A 24,759-nucleotide genomic window follows, 5' to 3' on the forward strand; every position below is an offset into this window, starting at 1 on the left:
GAATTTGAATATTTGAACGTTAGGGAGAATTCATATTGCCTGCTCTCCCACTTGAAAAATTGTTGCTTTTAATCTTCCCATGCTTCTGAAGAAAAGCAGAACAGAACATAACTGTAAGTACAACTTGCTTCTATAGTTACTTTTATCATGGTATGCTATAGTCCTCTAACTCTTGTCAACTTGCCTACCATTCCTCTCTTTCTGACTATGACTTTAGGTACAGAAGTGGAGAAAATATTAAGATACCTAAAGCATGTAACTCATGTTGTGCAAACTATGTCCAGTGGTTCACCCTGTGACTCGCCACTCCGAATAAGTGTGGATAAAGGGCAAGCACATGACTACCAGTAAAGAAGTCACTACAGTCAGGAACATTTACTATCTTTCTGTTGTTGGTTACTTTTCAGGGTGGCAGTATGGTGTTAGCCCCACTCCATCTGTGAGCCCTAAATCCTGGAATGCTGCAGAGAAAACTTATCACACACACCGTCGTCGTCACTGGATTAGAAAACGCTGCCGGACAGAAGCTGATAAAAGTCTTGACATCCGAACTACCTCCTTTCTCAATCTGGTGAGTAGGTGTGATTTCATATCATGATTGGTGCTTTACCAAAGTCTGCAATGGTAACAACTCTAGGAAGTCCAGAGAATTGTCACGGTCTTATGTGGTAGGTTAGTCTGAACTGGATCCTCTACACAATTCTTTATTCCTCAGGTGTGACTTATTGAGGGTCAAAGGGAATAAAAAGTCACTAAGGACAAAATCCTAACATCTCAGTTGCTGGTATGTTATGGTTTTATGAAACTAGTAGTAGCACTGGTTGTGCCACACACTGAATGCTGTATTATCATGGGTAAAACTCATGAGAAAAAAACTGTTGTGTATTTTCCATCTAGATACTTCGTACACAGACAAATAAAAACTGCAGCTAAAGATAGGGACTGGGGATAACTTGGGTTCTACAGACAACTTACCTTAGAAGTTTACGACAGAAATGTCACCCAGGTGACACAAACTCGTGCTAGTGGCCAGGAATTGCATTCTATTTCAACCCTAAAGAACACAGATACCTGGAATATGAGATCCATCAAGTTTGTTTCAAGCATATAAGGAAGACCAAATCAGTATTCACAGTCATATTGCATGTTGTCATGATGTCTTGAATTTCTGGATACATGAGGAATAAAGCACAGCTTCTCATAATACACTGTTCCGTCACTCCTCTCACAGCCCCAAGATTAAAAGCCTAGGAGTCTGTGATAAAGCGAAAATTGTCTTTAGCACAAATATCTGACCAATGGTGAGTTAGCACTGCTCTAAGGATATGGTAGTGGCTGCAGCTGACTTTAACCATTGTATGACAGCCAGCAGTAGCCGGATGGATGGAAAGAAACTACTTGAAGCTCAATGGGGTGAAGACTGAAGTATTGTTCTTTGGAACTCAAGTCTCCATTTGGAACAACTTACCTGCTCCTACTGAGAAGGCTAAGAATCTGGGGGGATCCTGTACAGTGAGCTCTCATTCGATGGGCAGGCCAACCGTACCACCTCAACTTCTTTCTGGCTTATCAAAATGCTGAATAAATTCTTTCCTTTTATCCCCCTCTCGGCACACAAAGAAGTTGCCCTGGTGTTGGTTATGTCAAGAACAGACTATTGTAATGCACTTTATTTAATTACTAATAACAGCACCCAAGCGGAACTGCAATTAGTGCAGAACACTTTGGCGAGGCTTACCTCGGACATTCCTAAATAGCAGTTGGTGTCCAAGGGACTATTTGATCTGCACTGGTTCCCTATAAAAAAAGTTCATCATGTGCAAAGCCCTCTGCTTAGTACACAAGGCCCTTTATCAGGCCTTTCAGGACGGAATCAAGGTGCTGTTTCACTGGTACATCCCTGTAAGAAATCTTTGCTCAGCTCCCCTCTGTCTGGTTATAGCGCCTAGAGTCCGGTGAAAGAGATGGGGAGGCAGAGCTTTCTTGGTCATGACAGCAAGGCTGTGGAACTCGCTTCTTCCCCATCTGTGTTCCATCAAACTGTATTCTCCCTTTAGACAAGACTAAACACCTAGCTGTTCACCTCATAGGGAGATTTTTCAGCAATTTTTGCAACTCAATTGATTTGCATCTTGGCTGAATCGGACTACTGAGACTATAGCACCTTGATGCCCATGGGCATTTGTTGCTCTCTATAAATTCTGTTCAAATCAAATCTACCTACTCAGACATATCCTTCCTCCCATCCCTTCCTATTACTAATAGGACACAAAAATTAACTTATGACTTGCCTACGTAAATTCACTCTACCTTGGTTTGCCAATACACCCTGCCCATCTCCAAGTGGTCCAGAATAACTAGTAGCTTCAAATAAACCCTGAAGTTCAGTCTTCACAGGCGTTATGGCACTAAAATCACTGATTATCTCCTCATCAGCACTGTTGGTGATAAATAATGAAGGAGTCAAAGAGACTACACCACATATCGGCCAGCGAAAACACATTTACCTTGCTTTCTTTGGTGCAGATATATGAGTGACACATCAGCCTTAAAATATAAATCATGAAATATTCCCTACTCGGAATTCATATAAGACCATAATGATTCCTAAATAGATCCTAGACCTTTTTGAGGTTTTTGGGGCACCTCCTGCACAAATAGCTTTTTCACCCATAATTCACATACACAAGTAACAATTACTGCTCCAGGAGTTCATGTCTAGGGGCGATACGTTACCCACATTCGGGCAATAAAAAGACTAGCATATCCCAGGTGGTGGCTAACCTTTCCATATCCCAACAGGGGTAATCTTGTATCAATATCCAGTGACTCGCCCTCCACTGTGGCTAAACTGTTCACTAATTCATTACAAAACGGTCCAATAGTTCCCAGGATTTGGAGAAATGACCCTTGCTGGCCACGTCAAGTCAAACATATAGCCTTCTATGTCTGCCACATCAAAACTGGTGGACCCACATATAATATATACAATGCAGATTTTTGAATTGTACCAACCTAAATCCTGAATGAATGGCAACCTCGCTAGGAAACATTCTTGCTTTTCCCAGTCGGTCTCATCTAATCCTCCCCACATTTTATTCCCATCTTCCCTTCAATCTTTGCAGTGTATCTAATTTGATTAACAAGTGTCTAATACATCAATGATATTGTATGTTTCTGAAGCGTGGCAAAAAGCCCCTTATAGTACAAAGGTCGGAGAGAATGTGGCATTACGCCAGGGCTTCCGACTTTGGAACTGGGGAACCAGTGCCTAGTTTCTTCGTGCTTAAGGAAATGGAATATATGACATTACAACGCATACCATTACCACGCCTATCTTTACAACACAATTTTTACAACACGACTACCATTACGACGCATGTTTTTACAACGCAAACCATTAGAACACATGATAATATGCTTACATATAAATTACTAGCACAACTTATGAATTCACAACGCATACTATTACAATGCATACCTTTGCAACAGATATTACATTTCCTATTATGGATAAGTGAAAACTTTTTTTAGTTTTAATTTGTAACCCATCCACTGGCATGGCATCCAAGGGAAATAGGGGTTTATGGTAGGGGAGTATATTAACATGCAGGTGTTAATTTTGTTACTTGGAAATAATTTTTTTCAAAAAAACAATACAATTAAAAAACCTTTAAAAAAAAATACCCGGGTACTGATTTTAATACTCGCGTCATAATTTGCATGCCTGTGTAACATTTTGAACATATTTCTTTAAAACTCAAATAATATTAAAAATAAAAAGTTCATACAGTGATTTCTACATACAAAACATTCCTACAGAGAAAAATACTACAGTCAGTGGCAAAAGCAGCATGTAAATACCAATCTAACTATGAGTCATACAAGTAAACAAAGCAGGTGTCCTTCAACTGTTTCGATTACACCAGCCGACCAGCCATCTACTCAAAATGGCTGTCATTCTAAAACGGAACATATTTATCAACTTTACACGTAGCACATGATAAATACACATTCTGTTAGCTTCTAAATCACGCTGAAAAATCGTTTTCAAAACATATTTTTCCTAAAAAAAACGTATAAATGCAACCGACCACCATTTTGTGCTCAGTGATACACTGACTTCCATGGTGGCTACATGCAGTTGGATTTAGAGGAGAGAACTGAACCTCAATAGTTCAAACACTGCCATCTATTGATCAAAGTAAGTGTACAGTTTAAATGAAACAGCTTCCTAATGCAATGAACTAAACGATATACCTAAAAAAACATTTCTAAATCATTCACAGATTTTGAAAAACTGCCCCAACAGGAAAATATTTTTTTTCTTTTGGAATTAAGTGATTTTTAAACTACAGATACGTTTACATTTAAACTCAAAATCAAAAATTATTTTTTTTTTTACTATTTTAACAGAAAATCTTCCAAAACATATTACAATCGATTTTTGCAACAACAACAAAAAAGATTGGAAATGTACTGTGAGTATACCGTGAAATATATTTCAAACAAAGCCAAATATATTTTTAGCTTTAAGTATTTAAAAAAATGTAATTTATGTTTGGGGGCTTGCCTCAAGGAAAGTGCTCTAAGGAGATATTTGTCTAATAAAACTACATAACACCACAGAGAGTTTACCCCAGGGAAGGTGCAAGTTAGGGGAGGGATGCAAAATTACTATTCTAACTCCGCAGGGTGTTTTGATCAGGGAAAGTGGAGGTCAGTGGTGGGGGCAAAAACTACTATTCTAACTCCGCAGGGTGTTTGGATCAGGGAAAGTGCTGGTCAGTGGTGGGGCCAAAATCACTTTTCAAACTCCAACAAGTGTTTGGCTCAGGGAATGTGGTGGTCAGGGGTGGGGGCAAAATTACTATACAAACTCCCACACGTGTGCCTCAGGGAAAGTGCTGGTCAGTGGAGGATGGAAAAAATAATATTCTAACTCCAACTAGCGTTTGCCTCAGGTATAGTGCTGGTCAGTGGAAGGGAGCAAAATTGCTAATCAAACTCTAACAGGTGTTTGAGTCAGGGAATGTAATGGTCAGTGGTGAGGGCCAAAATTACTTTTCAAACTCCAGCAAGTGTTTGCCTCAGGGAAAGTACTGGTTATGGAGAACCGGGCCTTATGGGTCTGGCGGCGCAGGGCACAGCTTAAATCCCCGAGTTCACCTGCCTTGTCGAACAGAGACACAAGACACTCTGTTGAGCGTGGAAAGCCAGATTTATGAGCTGCAGCCAAGCACCGTTATCCCAGAAGTTACAGGCAAGGTGGGTTCTGAGGAGACTGCCACTTCAATCTGTGGTGCACAATCTTTTATAGGAATCACATTTACAAAGTTTACTCCTTACACATACAAAACAAACCAATGAGAAAAGTTGGAAAACAAGCTATCAGGTGACTCAAATACGCCCCTTTCTCAGACCCCGTGTGTTACCCCTCCCAACAAATTAATCAGTAGTGGTACCAACAATCCAATTTGCAGGTGGCAGGACGTATTTGTTTGCCTCAAAGGATAGTTGTGTAAAAAGAGAATACAAGGAGAGAATAGCGAAGGCCAGTCGGATAAGATAATGTCAGGAGAGAATATGAGAAGGTAAATAGTCAGTCGAGACGGGGGTCAGTCAAATCAGACATGGATTAACGAAATCGGCCAGACCCTGACATCGGTTTCGGAAACAAGGGCAATGGGGTTACTCTTTAACTGAAAGGACATGCAGCAGCTGAGAAAAGCAAAAACACTCCGTTCGCCGTGCTGCCTGAGTGAGGGTGACACAAAATGGCGACGAAACACAAAATGGCGGCTAGATACGGGACGAAGTCAGAAATCGAAGAACCTCAGACCCTCCTTTTGCCATTACTCAGGCAAAAACACCAAGGACTCAAGTTAGTCTGAGTCGATGTCAATGGCCATGAGGTCATCGAGCTGTTGCTGTAGCATCATTCTAATATTCTCTGTTTTCTGTGACACAGGCTTCGGGACACACATAGTGGCACAAAGACCACAGATGGCAGGTCCACACTGTACACAGAGACAATAAGAGAACATGATGGCCAAGACCATTCCAAGGAAAGTTAGTATCTTCCATCCCCATGTGGACAGTAGTCCCCAAAACCATCGCATCACAGACCAATCTTCGGTGTCCTGATGTATAGACTCGGAGATCATATGTAACTTGGAGATAGCTTCGTATACCATAGGGGCATTATCAGGAATGTAAATACAACAACTAGACCCGATCAATTTACAGACTCCTCCACGATCTGCAAGGACAATGTCTAGAACCATTCGGTTCTGCAAAGTCATAAGGCGATCCGCCTGAAGTTCGGCTGTCAGATTACTCAAGGCTCTAGAAGTTACATTTATGGTAGCCTCAACAACACAAACTAATTGTCTGATGTCTCTGCTATTGGCCATTGGGCCCCAGAAAGGAAGCAACCCTTTAATAAAGTCACCTCCTTCTTGTCCTACGTGTCTTTTGAATCAATAACTCCCCTGCCATATCTCTTCTTATGATGACCTGAAGGAGCAGTATATGTTGGAGGAAGAAGAAAAGCCACATAGCAAGTTCCTGAAAAGTAGGTAGGAAGCCATGTATAAGCTCTGTCATGGCAGATAAAATATGTGCCTTGCGATGGCACTAATGGTGAGGGAATCTGAGGTGTATAGACATAAGTATGGGAACAGACACTCTTTTCCTGTTGATTTTTGACATTCTGGCCATTGATCTGTAGCAGAAATTACCTCGATGAGGTACAGTCCAAATTGGTGGGGATCTCCTTCGCCTAGCCTTATCTGTGAGGCTAGTAACATAACGGGTTATATTCCAGCCATCATATGCTCTTTTCTCATCCACAGGAATCTTTCTAATCTCAGCAATTCTAGCCATGGCCACTATTCCCTTTATCAAAGAGCTATGACTGAAATCTGCTCCACCACCATATGGACTACCAGGAGGATACCGTAGCTGATTCTGATAGACATTAGAGAACATAGCCAAATAGGCCCAAGCGGAGCCTTCATAGGAGAACGGAAGGACTAAATATGGCATCCCTCTCTCTGTATTATGAGGCATGAGCCCACAGACCCAACAATCAGTGGTGTTCATTACCAGTTGGTGCTGATGCAATAACTGAATAAATGAATTATTGAAATATTCTGTTCTCCTAATCTGTTCGTGTTCTGGGAGTGTATGAAACCGATGTGGAGAGGCGGTAGTAGGGAAAGATAAAGAGACAGAAGTTGGAACAGGTGATGGCTAGATAGTATAAACAACCCAACTTACACACGCTAATAAAATACATTAACATATTAAAATACATAATGTTATGCCACATGGACTAACCAATAATTTCTTAAATGTACTTTTCATCTTCAAATTTTGATAATTAATTTCCACTTTTGTATCCATACTCTAAAGCGTTGCTCACGGCAATCTTCCTAGATCACTTAGCTGTGATTGTTAGCCGTCCTATGACACTGCAAGTCCTGCAGACCTATGTCACTACTCAGGTCACAGCTTAAGACTCCTACCGTGACCCTGCAACTTGATGGATAGTGGAAAAAAATGTCTCTCAAAAACGTAATCAGAAAATGGAAAAATTCAATTGTCTTTCGTCTTCTTGGTCGTAAATTATACTGAGTCTTATTAGGGATCGTTTGCTCCTTAAATAAAGTTTCTGGGTTGGCCGTGTTCAATCGCAGATGTGATGGTACAGCTTCTTGAAACACGTCGTCGTCTTCTTTCTCAGATTTTGTTTGATCCAGGCGTGCACTACTAAGAGGTACAAATTGAGGGACCCTTTCGCTTTCACTATCACTCATGCCCTTACGAACCCAAAAGGTAGAGGCAAAGGTACCCTCTTACAGTGCACGCTGTGGACCCAGTTCTTTTTGCCAACGACCTATACTGCTGTACGTGTTGTCAACAAAACTTGCTGCGGCGGGCCCCAACGAGGTTCCAGACTCTTTTTCCTCTGGAAATTCTTCAAGTAGACCCAGTCTCCGGGTTGGATGGAGTTACCTGGGTCCGTAGAGGCCTCCGGCAGAGCGTTTTGAACCTGTTCATGAAGAACACGTAATTTAGTGGTGAGGTCATGCAAGTAGTCAATCAACATTGGGCATGGGATGTCAGAATACTTTTTAGGTCGAGGGACTCCCCAGACATTGGCTGGGTGCCCAAACACAACCTCATACCGACTAAGACCTAAACGAGAATGAACAGTAGTTCTCGTGGATAAAAGTGCCAATGGTAAGGCATCAGGCCAAGCAAGACCCGTGCTGGCCTGAATTTTTGCCAATTTGAGCTTGAGAGTGCCATTATAGCACTCTACCAAACCTGCTGACTGAGGATGGTTTGTCGCATGGAATTTCTGCCTAATACCAAGACCTGTACACACTTTCTGCATGATTTGGCCTACGAATTCACTCCCATTGTCACTCCAGACAATGCGCGGGAAACCAAACCTCGGGATAACTCCTTCAAAAGGACTTTGGCAGTAGACAAAGCAGTATTGTCCTTTAGGGGTAGGCCTCTATCCATCTGGAAAAGGCACACACCACCACCAGAACATAATTAAGGTTATTACAATGATCCATATAAATATAATCGATTTGTAATACCTCAAAAGGGTACGTAGGGGGAGCAAAATGACATGCTGGAGTTCGGGTTCCCTTTCCTGGATTATGCATTAAACAAACAATGCAATGCTTCACCACATTTTCTGCACATTTAGGAATTCCTTCATTCTGCCATACTGGAGCCAGAAGTTTACATATGCCTTTCGCACTGATTTGGGCTGGACCATGCGCCATAGTAACTACAGGTAGTACATAGGCGTCTGGTAACAGCCAACGCTGATGTTCTGATCAGTCCGTACAACACCCAGTCGAGTCCAACATTCCCGTACTTTCTCTCCACTTACTCAATTCTTTCTCAGTAGCCTCTTCTTTAATCATTCTCACACTTTATATCGTGTCCTCACACATTCCTCCCTCTCTGACCCATCTTGCAGGGCCCGCAACACACATGCAACCTGTAACATCTCTCGCTGTTTCCTTCGCTACTTCATCTGCAAAAGCAATCCCGCGACCCACATCATCAGTAATCTTCTTGTGAGTGCTACACTTGATTATTGCTATTTGTGTAGGCAGAGCAAGTGATTCGAGAAGGTCAGTCACCAACTGACCATGCAGTATTTTAGTCCCGTGGGAAGTAAAGAATCCTCTTTCCTTCCACAAGCGACCAAAGCTATGAGCCCCACCAAAGGCGTATTGGCTATCAGTGTAAACATTCATTCTCTTTCCCTTAACCAACACACACGCTCTCGTCAGGGCAATTAATTCAGCTGCTTGGGCTGAATTCTGTGCAATGCGTGCTGATTCACTACCGTATACAAGGTGGTAACAGCATAAGCTGCAGTCATCTCGCCATTTGGAAGTTTGAAACAAGACCCATCCACCCTGAGGATCCCATCCGGGTCCACAAGTGGTGTGTCTTTTAAATCTATTCTGCCTTTCGTCTCCTCCTCTGTTCGGAGAAAACAATCATGCTGTTCTTGAATGCCTTTCTCGTCCGGGATGGGCAACAATGTTGCTGGATTCAAAGTATTACACCGCTTAATGTGTATATGGCTAGCCAAGAGCGTCAGCTCATATCCAGACAAGCGAGCACTCGTGATGTGTTGTGTTTTCTTTCTATTCAAAAGAGTATCTACTGCATGTGGCACCATGACAACAAGAGTGTTATCTAATACCAATCCAGCAGATTGATGAATAGAGATTGCTGCCGCTGCTGTAGCTCTGAGACAACTAGGCAATGCCTTGGCTACTGGATCCAACGTAGCCAAAAAATAGGCACATGGCCTTTGTTTGTCTCCAAATTGCTGCGTTAAAACTGACAACGTGCAACCTTCTCTTTCATGAACGTAGAGTGTAAAAGGCTTAATGTAATCTGGAGTACCTAACACAGGGGCAGAACACAAAGCAGTACGTAAGTCAGAAAAACTCTTTTGACATTCTTCAGTCCAAGGGAGAGCTTGTGGTGTATCTTGCAACGTGAGTGCCAACAGAGGTTTAGCCAGCAAAGAAAAATTTGGAATCCATTGTCTACAATAAGAGATAATGCCCAGAAAGGCACGTACCTCCCTTTGTGTGGATGGCACAGACATTCGTGCAATTGCTTGAATTCGTTCTGGGGTCAACCGTCTTCCCTCCTTCGACAAGAGATGACCTAAGTAGGTAACCTCTTGGCGGCAATATTGCAACTTAGAGGGGGATACCTTGTGATGCAGGTCAGAGAAATGACGCAACAAAGAAACCATCACATCCTTACAGACATCCTCCGAATCGGCAGCAACCAACAAATCGTCGAGGTACTGAATCAGAGTGGCACCTGGGGGCAAAATTAAAGCCTCAAGCTGGGATTTCAAAGCCTGTCTATAAATGGAGGGACTTTCACAATAGCCTTGAGGTGCACGCTTGAACCGGAAACTTCGACCTCCGAGAGAGAAACCAAAAATATCCCTACTTTCCTCAGCAATAAGAATGCTAAAGAAGGCATTCTTGAGGTCGATAACCGAAAACCATGCTGCTGAAGTGGGTATCGTAGTAAGCAAGGCAGTGATATCTGGGACAACAGGTAACTGGGGGACAACAATCTTGTTGACCTCCCAAAGATCGATCACAAAACAATATACAGGAGGCTGAGAAGGATCAGTGCGTTTAAGAACAGGCAGAACAGGATTGTTGCAAACATTACCTCTCGTATCTTCCACCACACCCTTCTGAACCAGATTATAGATAATAGCCAACAAAGCACGTTCACCATCATTAGAAATCTTATACTGAGGAATACGTGGCAATTTAACATCAGGCTTAATAGTAACCACGTAAGGTGGAATCTGTAGCAGACCAACATCATTTGGACCTATAGCCGAAAGCGTAGCAGGGAGACATTGCAATTCAGGCGGATATCGATCTTTAGATAGATATGTAGGAGAAACCAATTTCTCACCCAAGGTAAGATGCACACCAGAGGGGGAACAATACAACGCTGCATGAAGACGTTTCAACAAATCCAAACCCAACAAGTTCTCTCCGCAACCAGTCGTTAGAATAAGCGGAGATTCCAAATCGTAAGGCCCAATCGAAAGAGGCGAAAGACAAGAAACCGGGTTAGCAACTGGGGCGCAAGAAAATCCTACAGAAACGTTTGTTAAGCCAGACAAAGGTGCCCCAGGGAGTTTGGAATGAATGATAGAACTTCTCATTGCACCAGTATCCAAAAGAAATGGCTCTGCAACACCCAATGCAACAACTTCAACATAAGGCCCATTCTGATCCACTGGAACTGATACGACTCCCATACTTTGTCCATGGCTGTCCTAACTAGAATGAAAATCCTGAACCTCACCTTTAACATAATAATCGTCATTATAATTTTGCGCAGACTGAGTATTCTGCTGATCAAAATAATTCAAACAATTCTGAGGGGGAAAGGAACGTTGTCCTTGAGGCAACGCACCTCGCCCTCTACCTCTAGGTGCTGACTGAAAACCACCACGGCCTCGCGGTCCTGGAAATCCACTATTACGCTGTAATAAAACCGGACAGCTATTTTTAAAATGGCCTTCCTCTTTACAATAGGCACACTGATTAGGACCAAGCAAAGGTCGTGGACCAAAAGGCTCACGTTTCTCTAACAACCTCTGAGGCTGGGGAGGCTGCTCAAACTGACGCTGACCAGAGCAAGGGGGATAAGCCTGCTGAAGAAGATCATGCATTTTAAATTCCTTAGTCTTTTTCTCCATCTTATCTTTCTCTTCTTTATCCCTATTCTCGTAATACTGGGCAGTGGCTAATATCTATGCAGAGGAAGAAACAGCCCAGGAACTTTCGGAGTCTTTCAATTTATGCCACCATTCAGGAAGCAAATTAAATACAAATTTATCCACAAATAATCGCTGTCCACCTTCAGTACTCATATCCTGACCACTGTGATCGATAAACGTCTCCTCAAAACGAGTAAAGAAATCGGAGACACTCTCATCTTTCTTCTGCTTACACGCAGCTAACTTATCCCAGTTAACGCGTAAGGCAGGCATCATCGTCTTCATTAAAGCGATAATTCTACCAGGCAACAGTGTAATCAAATCATCTGGCTTAGCACCACCCACTTGTGTTGCATCCGCAGCAGCTATAGCGGGCCAATTACCACCTAAAGCTTGGTCGTGGTCCTCTCTACGAATCCGAGCCCACAATGCTTGTGAAACTACATTCCCCATCAGCATATCAATATCGGCCAAGTTCATGATACATGCATCAACAGTCTGGGACAGCTCCTTATAATATCCAGCAGGATTTTTACGAGGGTCCGGTAAAGACTGTTTAAGTGCTAAAACTTCAGCTCATTTCCAAGGGAAATGTACCCATATATGCTGGAAATGAGCAGGGACACCTGGAACATTGACCGCTTGCAGAACTGCTTCTCTCCAGACTGGAGAAACTTCCCTCATAGGATAATTTTTCATTCTCTGTCTAACTGCAGAATCAGGTTCAAGAATAGTCTGAGAAGAATATAAAGACCTAAAAGTAACAAGTGTCTTTATAGCGTCCTCAACTTCAGAACCCCCAATAAATCCTTTATCAAACCTGTCCTGTATATCTAACAGACCCTGAGGAGTTAAATCCAACTCCATATCCTCCCATCCTCTAGCAAGAGCGTCACACATGATATTAAAAACGTATCTCTGCGTAGGTGCATTCCACTGAAGAAAGGTACTCAGAATATCCGGTACACTATACAGCGGACCACTCATGATCCATTTGTGAGCAAGAGAGTCCAATGCAACTCGTTCGGCAGAATCTGGAATCTGACTACGGGATTGCCTTCAAAAAAAGGCAGGAGTCCTATTAAAAGACCCTAAAAGAGGAGAGAAGAGACCAGAAACAGTATCAACCAACCCACTACGAGTCGGGGAAGAAGCAGACAGTAAAACCGGAGACGCAGTATTAAGCAAAGGAAGAGAAGAACTACCCGTCACAAGAGAACCAGAAGATGAAGGAGACTGAGGTACGGAAGTTGGCGGCAAAGGAGGTGCAGGTGGCAATGCAGGAAGAGGCAATTGTGGAGCCGGAGCACCTGGCTGAACAATAGGTTGCTGGACAGGTGGCAATAATATGGGTGCATTAGCTCCTGGTACATAAGGCGGAGGCAATCTCAACAAATGAGACATTAAGGGATCTTTGTCAAGATCCTTACTCCGTGGAGAAGTAGGCAACACAGGGTAGCATCTATCTATTGCCATATGATGTTGTCTGTCTAAAACTTCAATCGCTCGCTCAGTCTCGTTATCCTTGAATTGTTGGGCAGCCTGTATGATCGTCATATCTTTTGCTTTTCTATCTCTTTTCGCCTGCTTAATTTCTCTCTGTTTGGCTTCTTTACGCTAAAGGTGTTAAGATGGGTTAGTGTTTAAGGGTGTTGGGCTATTTTAAGGAGTAAGGGTGGGTTATGATTATGGGGTGCTGGGGTATTTAAAGGGAGCAGGGTGGGATTAGCACACGATATGAGACATGGCATGAAGGGGGGAACGTACCACACGCCCCCAGCGTTTGTCACGACCCCAGCACAACGCAGACACGCCCACAAGGGACTACTTTGCTGGCACAGTTCTTTTACCTTTTAAATGTATATGGTGGGCGCCTGCATAGCCTATGTCCTTCTGCTGTAACTGCCCTTTCCAACGCTGTATTGGGTGTTGTGATTGGTGCTGTGGTTCCTGAGATTACCTGCCTCAAAGGTTTGGGCTTGCTCTATATTATATTAGTATAGATATCAGGCTCGAAGCTACCATTTTGTGGCCACCGTAAAACACAATCTTTCTTCGTGTATCGGATCCAAGCCTCATTAAAGGCAATGGGGCCAACACCATGTTTAGAATAGAGCTCATAGGTGGGAGTTCCAACCGGAGGAATCGGACATGAGTCCTCAAGCCGGGAATCCCTATTACAACCAAAACAACAAAGCTTCCTAAATCCGCTCAGACCAGGCATTTTTAAGCTCACTGGTCCGTTTACCAACTGCAAGGAGTGAAAGCAAAGAACACAGTACAAATGTACTCACCCCTTGGCTTCGGCTATTGCAATGGTCGAATAACAAAATTAAAAAACAAAACAAAGAAGTGGGCGCTACCCACGAATACTTAACTAAATGGTCTTCTCACGCCAACAGAGGTCCGTCTAACGTCTACTGATACCAGTCATCAGAGGGTCCAAGGCAGGGCGGCAGTGAGGGCAGCAGTCGTCAGCAGCCGTCGGAAAGGAGTAGGTACGCTGCAGAAGACCTTCGGTCCACTTTGACATACAGGGGTCGCTTGACGTGGCTCGGGAATCCTCCGGAATTTTCTTGCGGGGCTTCTCACGACCCTCAGGCTGAACCGCTACCACTGAAACCGCCTCACGTCGGGCGCCAGTTGGAGAACCGGGCCTTATAGGCCTGGCGGCGCAGGGCACGCCTTAAATCCCTGAGTTCACCTGCCTTGTCAAACAGAGACACGAGACACTCTGTTGAGCGTGGAAAGCCAGATTTATTAGCTGCAGCCAAGCACAGTTATCCCAGAAGTTACACGCAAGGTGGGTTCTGAGAAGACTGCCACTTCAATCTGTGGCGCACAATCTTTTATAGGAAACACATTTACAAAGTTTACTCCTTACACATACAAAACGAACCAATGAGAAAAGTTGGAAAACAAGCTATCAGGTGTCTCAAATACGCCCCTTTCTCAGAACCCGTGTGTTACCCCTCCCAACAAATTAATCAGTAGTGGTACCAACAATCCAATTTGCAGGTGGCAGGACGTATTTGTGTGACTCAAAGGATAGTTGTGTAACAAGAGAATACAAGGAGAGAATAGCGAAGGCCAGTCGGATAAGATAATGTAAGGAGAGAATAGGAGAAGGTAAATAGTCAGTCGAGACGGGGATCAGTCAACTCAGACATGGATTAACAAACTCGGCCAGACCCTGACATCGGTTTCGTAAACAAGGGCAATGAGGTTACTCTTTCACTGAAAGGACACGCAGCAGCTTAGAAAAGCAAAAACACTCAGTTCGCCGTGCTGCCTGAGTGAGGGCAACACAAAATGGCGACAAAACACAAAATGGCGGCTAGATACGGGACGAAGTCAGAAATTGAAAAACCTCAGTCAGTGGAGGAGGGCAAACATAATATTCCAACTTATTCCAACTCCAACCCGTGTTTGCCTCTGGGAGTGTGCTGGTCAGTGGTGGGGTGCAAAATTGCTATTCAAACTCCAGCAGGTGTTTCCCTCAGGGAAAGTGCTTGTCAGTGGAGGAGGATCGCAAAAATAATATTCTAACTCAACCGGTGTTTGCCTCAGGGAAAGTGCTAGTCGAAAAAATATATATATGATAGATTTAGGCCCAGATCTCTGTACTGGGGTGAATGTATGACATTGTTCTGCATTCTGTCCATCAACTGTTGTCTTTGCATTTGTCACCCCGAGTGGGATGGGTATGCTAAGACGTGAGTCCCATGCTCTCCACACCACTGGAGTCAAGCTATCCTGGCTGAAGACGGCTGATAGACAGAAACCGGTCCTAGGATGCTTGATTCCAGTCCAGGAAAGACATGGCTTGGCAGTTCAGGCTGGACTGTTCCCATGAGGCACAGGGTCAAGGCTGATTTGCATATGGCCATGTCTGAACTGGAGTGGTGTGGAGTGCAAAAAAACGATGGATTTAGGCCCAGATCTCTGTACTGGGGTGAATATATGACATTATTCTGCATTCTGTCCATCAACTGTTGTTTTTGCATTTGTCACCCCGAGTGGGATGGGTATGATCAGACGTGAGTCCCATGCTCTCCACACCACTGGAGTCAAGCTATCCTGGCTGAAGACGGCTGATAGCCAGAAACCGGTCCTAGGATGCTTGATTCCGGTCCTGGAAAGACATGGCTTGGCAGTTCGGGCTGGACTGTCCCCATGAGGCACAGGGTCAAGGCTGATTTGCATTTGGCCATGTCTGAACTGGGGTGGTGTGGAGTGCAAAAAAATGATGGATTTAGGCCCAGATCTCTGTACTGGGGTGAATGTATGACATTGTTCTGCATTCTGTCCATCAACTGTTGTTTTTTTATCAGTGGAGGGGGGCATAATTACTATTCAAACTCCAACAGGTGTATGCCTCAGAGAATGTGTTGGTGAGTGGTGGGGGGGCAAAATTACTCTACAAACTCCAAAAGCAGTTTGCCTCAGGGAAAGTGCTCGTCAGCGGTGGAGGGCAAACATAATATTCTAACTCCAACCGGTGTTTGCCTCAGTGAAAGTGCTGGTCGGTGGAGGGGAGCAAACACAACGAAAAGATAGACAGAGTGCGGAAACTTTTCAGACACTCACCCTCAGTCATAGATCTGGGTTGAACCTATCATTGTACTTTAGCTCATTTCGCAACCCTAGTTCAGACCCAACGATATGCAAATCAATCTGAACCCTGTTCCTTCTGGGAACAGTCCAGCCCGAACTACCAAGGCAGGTCTTCCCTGGACCAGAAACAAGCATCCAGTATTGGGGTAACACCGTCATCAACTAGGCTAGCTTGAATCCAGTGGCAAAGTGAGCAAAGGACCCATGTCTTCGCATACCCTGCCAACTTAGGGCTAACAAAGCAAACACAAGGAGATGATGGACAGAGCACTGAAACTTTTCAGACACTCACGCCCAGTCACAGATCTGGGTTGAATCCATCATTATTCTTTAGCTCACTTCGCCAAGCCCGTGTTTGCTTTGTTTGACATACTTTGGCAGGGTATGCCAAGACGTGGGTCCCTTGCTCACTTTGCCACTGAATTCAAGCTAGCCTTACTGAGGAGGGTTGTTACCCCATAACCGGTCTCAGGATGCTTGTTTCTGGTTCAGGGAAGACCTGGCTTGGCAGTTGGGGCTGAACTGTTCCCATGAGGCACAGGGTCAAGACTGATTTGCATATAGCTGGGTCTGAACTGAGATGGGGAAGGTGCTGGTCAGTAGTAGACGCCAAAATTTGTATTCTATCTCCATTGTATGCATGCCTCAGGGAAGGTGCTGGTCAGTGGTGTGGGCCATAATTAATATTCTAACTAGACAGGATTCTTCCCTCGTTAAAGATACTGGTCACTTCTTGCTTTATTAAATGCCCCAAAAAATGGCAATACATAAAATCATGATTTTCTTTGCTTTACACAGCTTAAATCAACATCTGCTGAAACCAATAAAATCCAAACCATTAACTGGAACATCCAATCAAACACATGTTCAACAATCAGAAGGCCTTTCACAGGTAAAGTAGTTCAAAAACATAATGCGGCAACCAAAACTAACACTGATCTTTCCAAAATCCAAGTAAACATGAAACATTAAAATTCCACTTTTCCATTTAACCCTACCCAACATCACAGAGGAGTGAGAAAACAAAATCACCAAAATCAAGTGAAGATACCAAAGTACGAATTCCCCCAAAGTACACCAGCAAAAGGAAGAACAAGCAAACAAAGAAACCTTACAAATGTGAGGCATACCACCTCAACTAAATGAAAATAGCTATTTATCGAAAAAGTACAGCTGGTAAAACTGAAATTTAAAAAAGTAAAAAACATGTTTTTTGAAAACTGATTACACATACAATGATCTTTTAACCGTTTTTTTGCATATAATAAATGCAAAACATTGTAAAATATGTATTCTGAAATTAACATTGCCAAACCTATAAAACTAACAACATTTTCTTGGCAAGATAAACAGTGTTAAAAAAATAAAACTCTAAAGCCACATTTTCTACTCTTTTTTTCAGACATATAAATAATGGCATCAGGAAGACCAGCCACCTATATCAATTCCCAACGAGGAAATTGACTCCTAAAGCATACTGGCTACCTTTATTGTAAGGAGAGATTAACTGAGCCCAGGAGTCATTGGAGGTGTGTGCAATATTGCTCATCCCATTGCACAGGCAGAGCTGTTTCTCTAGGGGACACTGTTCAAAGGACCACAGAGCACAACCACTCTAACTCTGCAATGGAGATTGAGGTTAGCGAAAACATAAATCAAATGAAAAACATAGCATCCACCTCCAATGAACCCAGTAGCGCAGTTTTCAGGGAGGTATCACAACACATTCCTAGTCCTAGCAAGTTCTATGCCTACGGTCCCAAATTTGAGACAAATTATACAGCATAAAAAAGAGGCAAGTAACCCACAATGTATAACACCCCAAACATACTCTGATATTAACATTCCTCTTGAATTAACTGACCCTGTTACTAATGAAACCTTTCTATTGCATGATAACAAAAACCCTAAAAAAAGAATGCAAATCTTTAACACACCCCATAACCTTGTATAATTGGAGACTAGTGATATTTGGATGAAGGATGGGACGTTTAAATCCACACCCCATCCTTTCACCCAAATATACACTATTCATGCCTACATTAATAACATTGTAGTTCCCTTAGTATACAGTTTACTTCCTGATAAGCAATCCTCAACATACACTGAAGTATTAACAGTGCTCAAATCTAAAGCACAAAAGTCCTATAATAGTGAGAATTAATTTTGAATTATCAATGATTAACACGATAACTAAATGTCTCCTGAAACCCAAATTCAAGGATGTTTTATTCACTTTTCACAGGCATATTGGCGAAAAATTTTAAAAACATCCTTAGTTGGGGATTAAATATCTGACAGTAAACTGCCATTTGAATTGAAAAAACTAACAGCATTGCGCTTTGTTCCACCTGATTGTGTTGGTGAATACTGCGCATCAATTACTGAATCAGACTATTTCAGTGCAAATTGAGAAAAATTGAGCATCCTACTAAATTACTTCGAAGACACTTAGATTGGCCATCTAAGCAGGTCGGGTCGCAGGAGGAATCCGTGGTTTCCTGTCAAATGGTGGAACTGTTACATGACCGGCTTAGAGGGAGGAAGGAGCAAAGACTAATAATGCCATAGAGGGATGGCACAACTCCTTCAATAATTCAATTGGAAAACCACACTCAAGCTTTTATAATTTTTGGGAAATTTTGAAGAAGGAGCAAAGTTTCCAAGAAACGAGAATAGCTCAATTATTGACTGGTAGTCTGAACATGCGAATTTCCAAAAGTACAAAAGAAATGTCTGAGAGACTATTGGGACAGATCCAACAGTTTTCGTTGATGGTGGCTTCCAATTACCTAGACAGTATTGCACACATACTACATTTCTAACTCTCACTAACCCCTACTCTACGTTATTTGCCTGTTTTGTGTTTCTAACACTGTTTTTTTACAAACATGTGAAAAAACTAGTACCTACCTTCAGTTGTTTTCTTTCTTCGACTCTTGTTCTTCTGTAAAAAAACAAAGTCCATCAAGAGTCTGCAGCTCCCCAAATATCCACACTGTATATCCATAATCCACAGTCCAGTCCAAAGCCTGTGCATAACTATCCAAAAAGTCACAGATTGGCATAGCCATTTTTTCCTGCAATTAAAATACTGCAAATAAATCTGTCATAACTAAAAGAACACAACCAAAAGACAAAACCCCAAAATGTTTCAAAGATTGGCAAAAAACGCAACCACAAATCCAATGTTGCAATCCTCTTTCAACGGTGTGTAAAAATCCAAAGCAAAAACCTTGAAATTCTCCAAACACTATACTGGAGCAAAAAGAACCATTTAGAACATTACTCCAAAGTTAACCCAAGGTGCGTTCTGGCGATCCATGCCATCTGTGTACTTCCCAATTGCACATGATCATCGATTCTTGAAAACGCTTGCTTTTGAAAAAAAAGTTCACTACGCAACCCAAAAAGTATAAAAAAATTGTTTCTTTTACACTTTGGTGTAAAAGAAATATTAGTGCCTCTTTCATAGAGTTCTATTTTTTTTAAACCAAACATGTTTAAATAAATCACCCCGACGTAAGCGTACAACTGCTCCCTGCATATAAATGAATTTGTTGTTAAAAACACAGTTCTAAATACTTACATCTATCTAACTACTTCCCTCCACTCTCCTTACGATAAAGTTGGCCAGCCACAATCTCTAAAAAATCAATAAAGTTTGTCTTACCTGACCGCAGCTCTTCCTTGCTTCCGTTCTTGCCGGTGACGCTCCACTGACTGTAGAAACTCTCAACTGCGTACGTGTTCGGTAAAAGTAAAAATTTGAAAAAAAACATTTTAACAATGTGAATGTACCTCTTTCTCAAACATTTTATTTTTAAAAATTGATATATACGTATAACTGTGTGTGAATGTAATAAACAAATTCTAAGTTAACATTCAAAACTTTAAATTATTTCAAGTGTCCTAATTATTTGTAATTAATTATTTTGTGTTGTACAGTTTTTTTTAATAACTTGCTCTGTACATACATCCTGTTTTATCTTTTAATTTGTTTGTTTTTTAAGACTTAAGTAACATTTAAAAAAAATGTTTTAACTATCTACTGTGCCCCATCTTTAAAATCTTTTTAAATATATTAAAATACAAAATGTGCAAGAATAAATGTCAATGAATCGCTGGTGATTTCTGACTTATCTGTGCACTGTTTGAGGCTGGGACTTTTGCTGTTGGCACTGCGGGCTGACTTTGCTGCTTTTCTGCCTCTTTGGTTCCCTGGTATACGGGTGCTGCTTTCATATCACTGGTGGGACTCAGAGTCCCAGGGTGCGTCGCCTCGCATTCATCATCTACAGCTGCTATGGGGGGAGGCATGACCATCAGGCTATAAAGCGCGGCCTGGATCCCCGCAGCACTAAATGGGCGGCCGGGTCCTAGCCCGTCAGAGACCAGATGAGGCTGGCTGGGCCCCACCTCTAGGGTCCCATGGTCTTTGTATTTTCAACATTAATACGCCTGCAGAAAGACAAATCTTTAGGTATCAGCCTTAGCCCCACACTTATCGATAGATCTTATTGCTAGGTAGGGCTGTAACATTTACCTTGATCTTTATTATAATTTAACTGGGCAGAACTTGGGGGACTTAGATCCTGAATTGACACTAGTGGTTGTAGTGTTGTGGTACAGGAGTGGTATAAAGGGTCCTTGCACTCAATGGGGAAGCGTAGGACGGACGCCCGGCTGGCTCTTTGGGCACTGTTGCTACTATGGACTCATTTTTACAGCGTGCCGCTTCTGTATTAGATAAGGAGATAGAATTGGTGAATCGGCACCTTTCAAGATCTCCTGTAATCCCCCATAATCCCTCTTTAATAAGTCCCGCTATCCCTGTGGCCAGTATCAATAATTTAGTTAGTAATATGGGTAGTCAAGATCTAGCTCACAACAATAGCTTGAATAGCATTGCCCCTGGTCAGCAAATTCCCCTTAGCCCCACCATTTTGACTAATACTCTTCTGGTGCCAAACACAGTTACACATAATGGGCACGTGGGAGAAGAGAATATTAGCCAACTGTTGAGTCCGTCATCCAGTAGGCCAGCCACTCGAGGGAGGTAAGGAGGTGTGGAGCGGGGTAATCAAGGGACAGGTGCGAAAAGAAAAGGTCAGCCCTCGGGGGAAGGCAAAAAGGTCTAAGGCCGACCCAATAAGTAAAAATATATCTTTTAAACAAGGGCCGACCAACGTAGATATGACGCCCTTTCAGCAATCCATGGAGAACTCACTTATGGCCATAGTAGAAACTTAGATCCAATCCTTCAGCGGTTGACATTGATCTAAAATAGTATTGTTAGTCTTAATAATAGTTCCTTGTTAAGGGGAGTAGAAACCACATGACCGCCAGCTCCATCAATTTCGAATGATTTAAATCCAGGAGCCTTGAATATGAATAATAAGGAACTTTTACTCCCCCCTCAAGGATACAGAGTGACAAGGAAAATTTACGACCAGCTGTGCTACCAGCTACATCTCATACTGCCATTGAATTAGGTACAACTTTAAAACCCAAGGATAGTTTGGCTGCCCGCTTACAACCAGCCATAGAGTGTAATGTACAGGGGGTGCATCCTACGAATGGAGACACGGATCTACTAAGACTTCCTGTAATTACTCTGCCTGATATTCACTTACCATCTGAGTCAACTCCATATGTTGTGATATTGGGGAATGTTCCGAGCCTCTCTAAGGGCTCTAGGGAGGATTATAGCCAACTCAAGAACAAAGGGCTGTATTGGTTGTCCTGTAACACCGCACTTGGAACAAGGGTAGAAAGATTTATTAATATGGTGCAAAGGGTCAATTGGGTTGGTAGTTCTCGTAAATCTTTTAACGGTGATTGTGTTCATTACTTTTACCCAACCACATCTAGCAGAAAGGACTTTGTTTTCTACTGCTAATAATCCCTCCGCTGGCAATAGGACTTCAATTGTGGCCTTACCGCTTGGCTATTTTTATAAATCCAAATCTTTGGGGCATGGCCACCAGGCATATTCTCTGAATGGCTGCATTAACGGTTACCAGTCGTCGTCTTATATACCACAGCCTATGAACCCCAATCAGTTTCCTGTTACATCTTGTTGGAATAGTTCTGTATATGGACGGTGAAAGCATCCCTCTTTTTCTACCTTTGAGTCGGCTAACCGTTTTGCACCTTTGATGGCCTTGGATGCTTGCGATTGACTTAGTGGCTCTGATTTATTGAAGCATGCAATACCTTCCAGCCCACAGGAAATACCATGTACAGGAATTAAGACTTTCGCCTTGACTTTCCAAACCAAGTACCATCATTTAACCCACTGGAAGTTCATGAAAAAACATTAGGCCTGTGGGTTGAAGTGGCAGGAACTTCATATCCTGGAATATTGCTGGCCTTGTTAATAAGTTCTCTGACCCTTTATGGATAATGTATTTCAAACAATTTAAGGTGATATGCCTACAGGAGACATGGATTACTGGAAGCATTCCACAGTTGGAGGGTTACAGGTCCTTCTCTTCCAGGGATCCTCATCAATAGTCATAAGCACTGAATATTCCCGCCCATGTGTGCACTCAGGAAATATTAATAAAAAAATATATATATGAAAAACATATATATAGAGCTCTATATATATACAAACATATATAATTTTTCTCATAGCAATGCAGCTCTCATTTAGGAGGCTAAACAATGTATCTGAAAGAGACATGTTGTAGGAAGGTGGATATCTGACTATGGTTGCCCCCAACTTTTTGCCTGGTGTTCAGCTGGTTTTTCGACTTAGTTGACCTGAGGCCCTGCTATTCAGGACCCCAGGCCCACTGCTCTCTCTGTAAAATGGATTCCATGTACTATAGGTACATATCTAATTGGATACTGAGTTACCTTATCAGCCCCTGTACAGTGTACCTTAGGTACCCAGGGCATAGGTGCACCCAGGGCCTACCAGGGGCTGCAGCATGAATTATGCCACCCCTGGCTGGCCATCCAAATCTGACACAACTGGCTGATGAATCAGCTGGGGCAAGGTGGTGTGAACGTCCTTTGCTTTAGATATAGTATCTCTATATCTAACCCTAAAATGGACACATATACTCCTATAAGTCACTCCTATGGCAGACCTTAACAATCCTGGAGGCAGAGTGCTTGGAATTATGTGAGATAGTGCTCTGGCATGAGCTGAGCCTGTCTACAGCTTTCGGAACCACGTCATTTAGCTGTTTCCATGATAACGCTATACCATATACTCTTAAGTGCATTATAACCTTGCGGCTATTGCTAACTTTGGCATAGCATTATCAAAACATGTTGAGTAAGGTGTCATACAAATTGGAATACTACCCCCTTGCCAATTCTGGTGACGGGGGTAGCATTCCACCCTTCTAGAGGGACACAACATGTACCTAACTGTGAACCCAGGTTAAAGTTAACCCGAGCCTTAGCATCACAAAATGGATGCTGCCACCACAGACACAAGTCTGACCTCCTGCTGCTGGAAGTCCTTCCAGCGAGGGAGGCTTGGACAAAGGGTTTCCTGCCTTGGGAGGTGCTAACACCACCCCAGACAGGATTTTGTGTATTGGGTAGGACAGGGCTGAAAGGAATGAGACATGCCTGGGGCACACAAAGTGTCCCTGTGCATACACCGGTCTAAACCAGTTCCTGGGGCTCTCCAGCCCCAGCTCTGGCGCAAGATCGGACAAAGGATAGGGGGTGTAACCACCCCCCTTCCTGGTCCCACCCATAGGAGGGACCTAGTCGTAGTACAGCCCCCTTTAGCAGGATAAAGGTAGGAGCTGGTCCCATTCCAAGTTAGATTAATCCTGAACTGAAACTCTACAAGAAGAAACTCTGGACTTCGACTTTCTGCCAAGAAGACTGAAGAAATCTCCCTTGTGGGCAAGGAGTGTCCACCCTGCACAAGCAGGCACCATCAGCGTCCAGCGGCTTCCCTTTGTCGTCTTCCCTCGAGGATCCAGACTTCAGAGCCCGACGAGACCCGGATTCCCAGACCTCTCTGACCTCTACCTACATCTGCAGCACAGCTGGAATCCGTGGGTACGATGAGACACCTGGGACCGGCCATCTTGGAAGAAGCAGCACTTCGCTCCAGCATGACTTCTGAGGTAACCTCGACCAAGTGCTTTGGGGACTGAGAAGCCCCGACCCCGAGCAGCTCCTGCACCGAAGACCAGCCCTCCAGCATCCACGAGATCTTCGTGGGGCCCTTCTGCCTGTTTGCTGCTCGACGCGTTGTCTGGTCACTTGCCGGCTGGCTAGTGACCTCCTAGACGACGAATCTTGAAATCCAATCTGCTGGTCTAGTTGCT

The 24,759-nt window shown here is 43.1% G+C and overlaps 1 protein-coding gene across 1 annotated transcript in view; it reads left to right on the forward strand.

Moving 5' to 3' along the window:
• LOC147679786 (myoferlin-like) overlaps positions 1-24,759 on the forward strand; it is a 3,853,508-nt gene that overhangs the window by 583,147 nt on the left and 3,245,602 nt on the right. Inside the window, exon 6 of the mRNA XM_086943347.1 lies at positions 408-571. Within this exon, the coding sequence (XP_086799473.1) occupies positions 408-571 (164 nt within the window). The remainder of the gene's footprint in view (positions 1-407; positions 572-24,759) is intronic.

Source organism: Lissotriton vulgaris, chromosome 11 (genome assembly GCF_964263255.1).
Source record: "Lissotriton vulgaris chromosome 11, aLisVul1.2, whole genome shotgun sequence".
In the NCBI taxonomy this organism is placed as follows: domain Eukaryota; kingdom Metazoa; phylum Chordata; class Amphibia; order Caudata; family Salamandridae; genus Lissotriton; species Lissotriton vulgaris.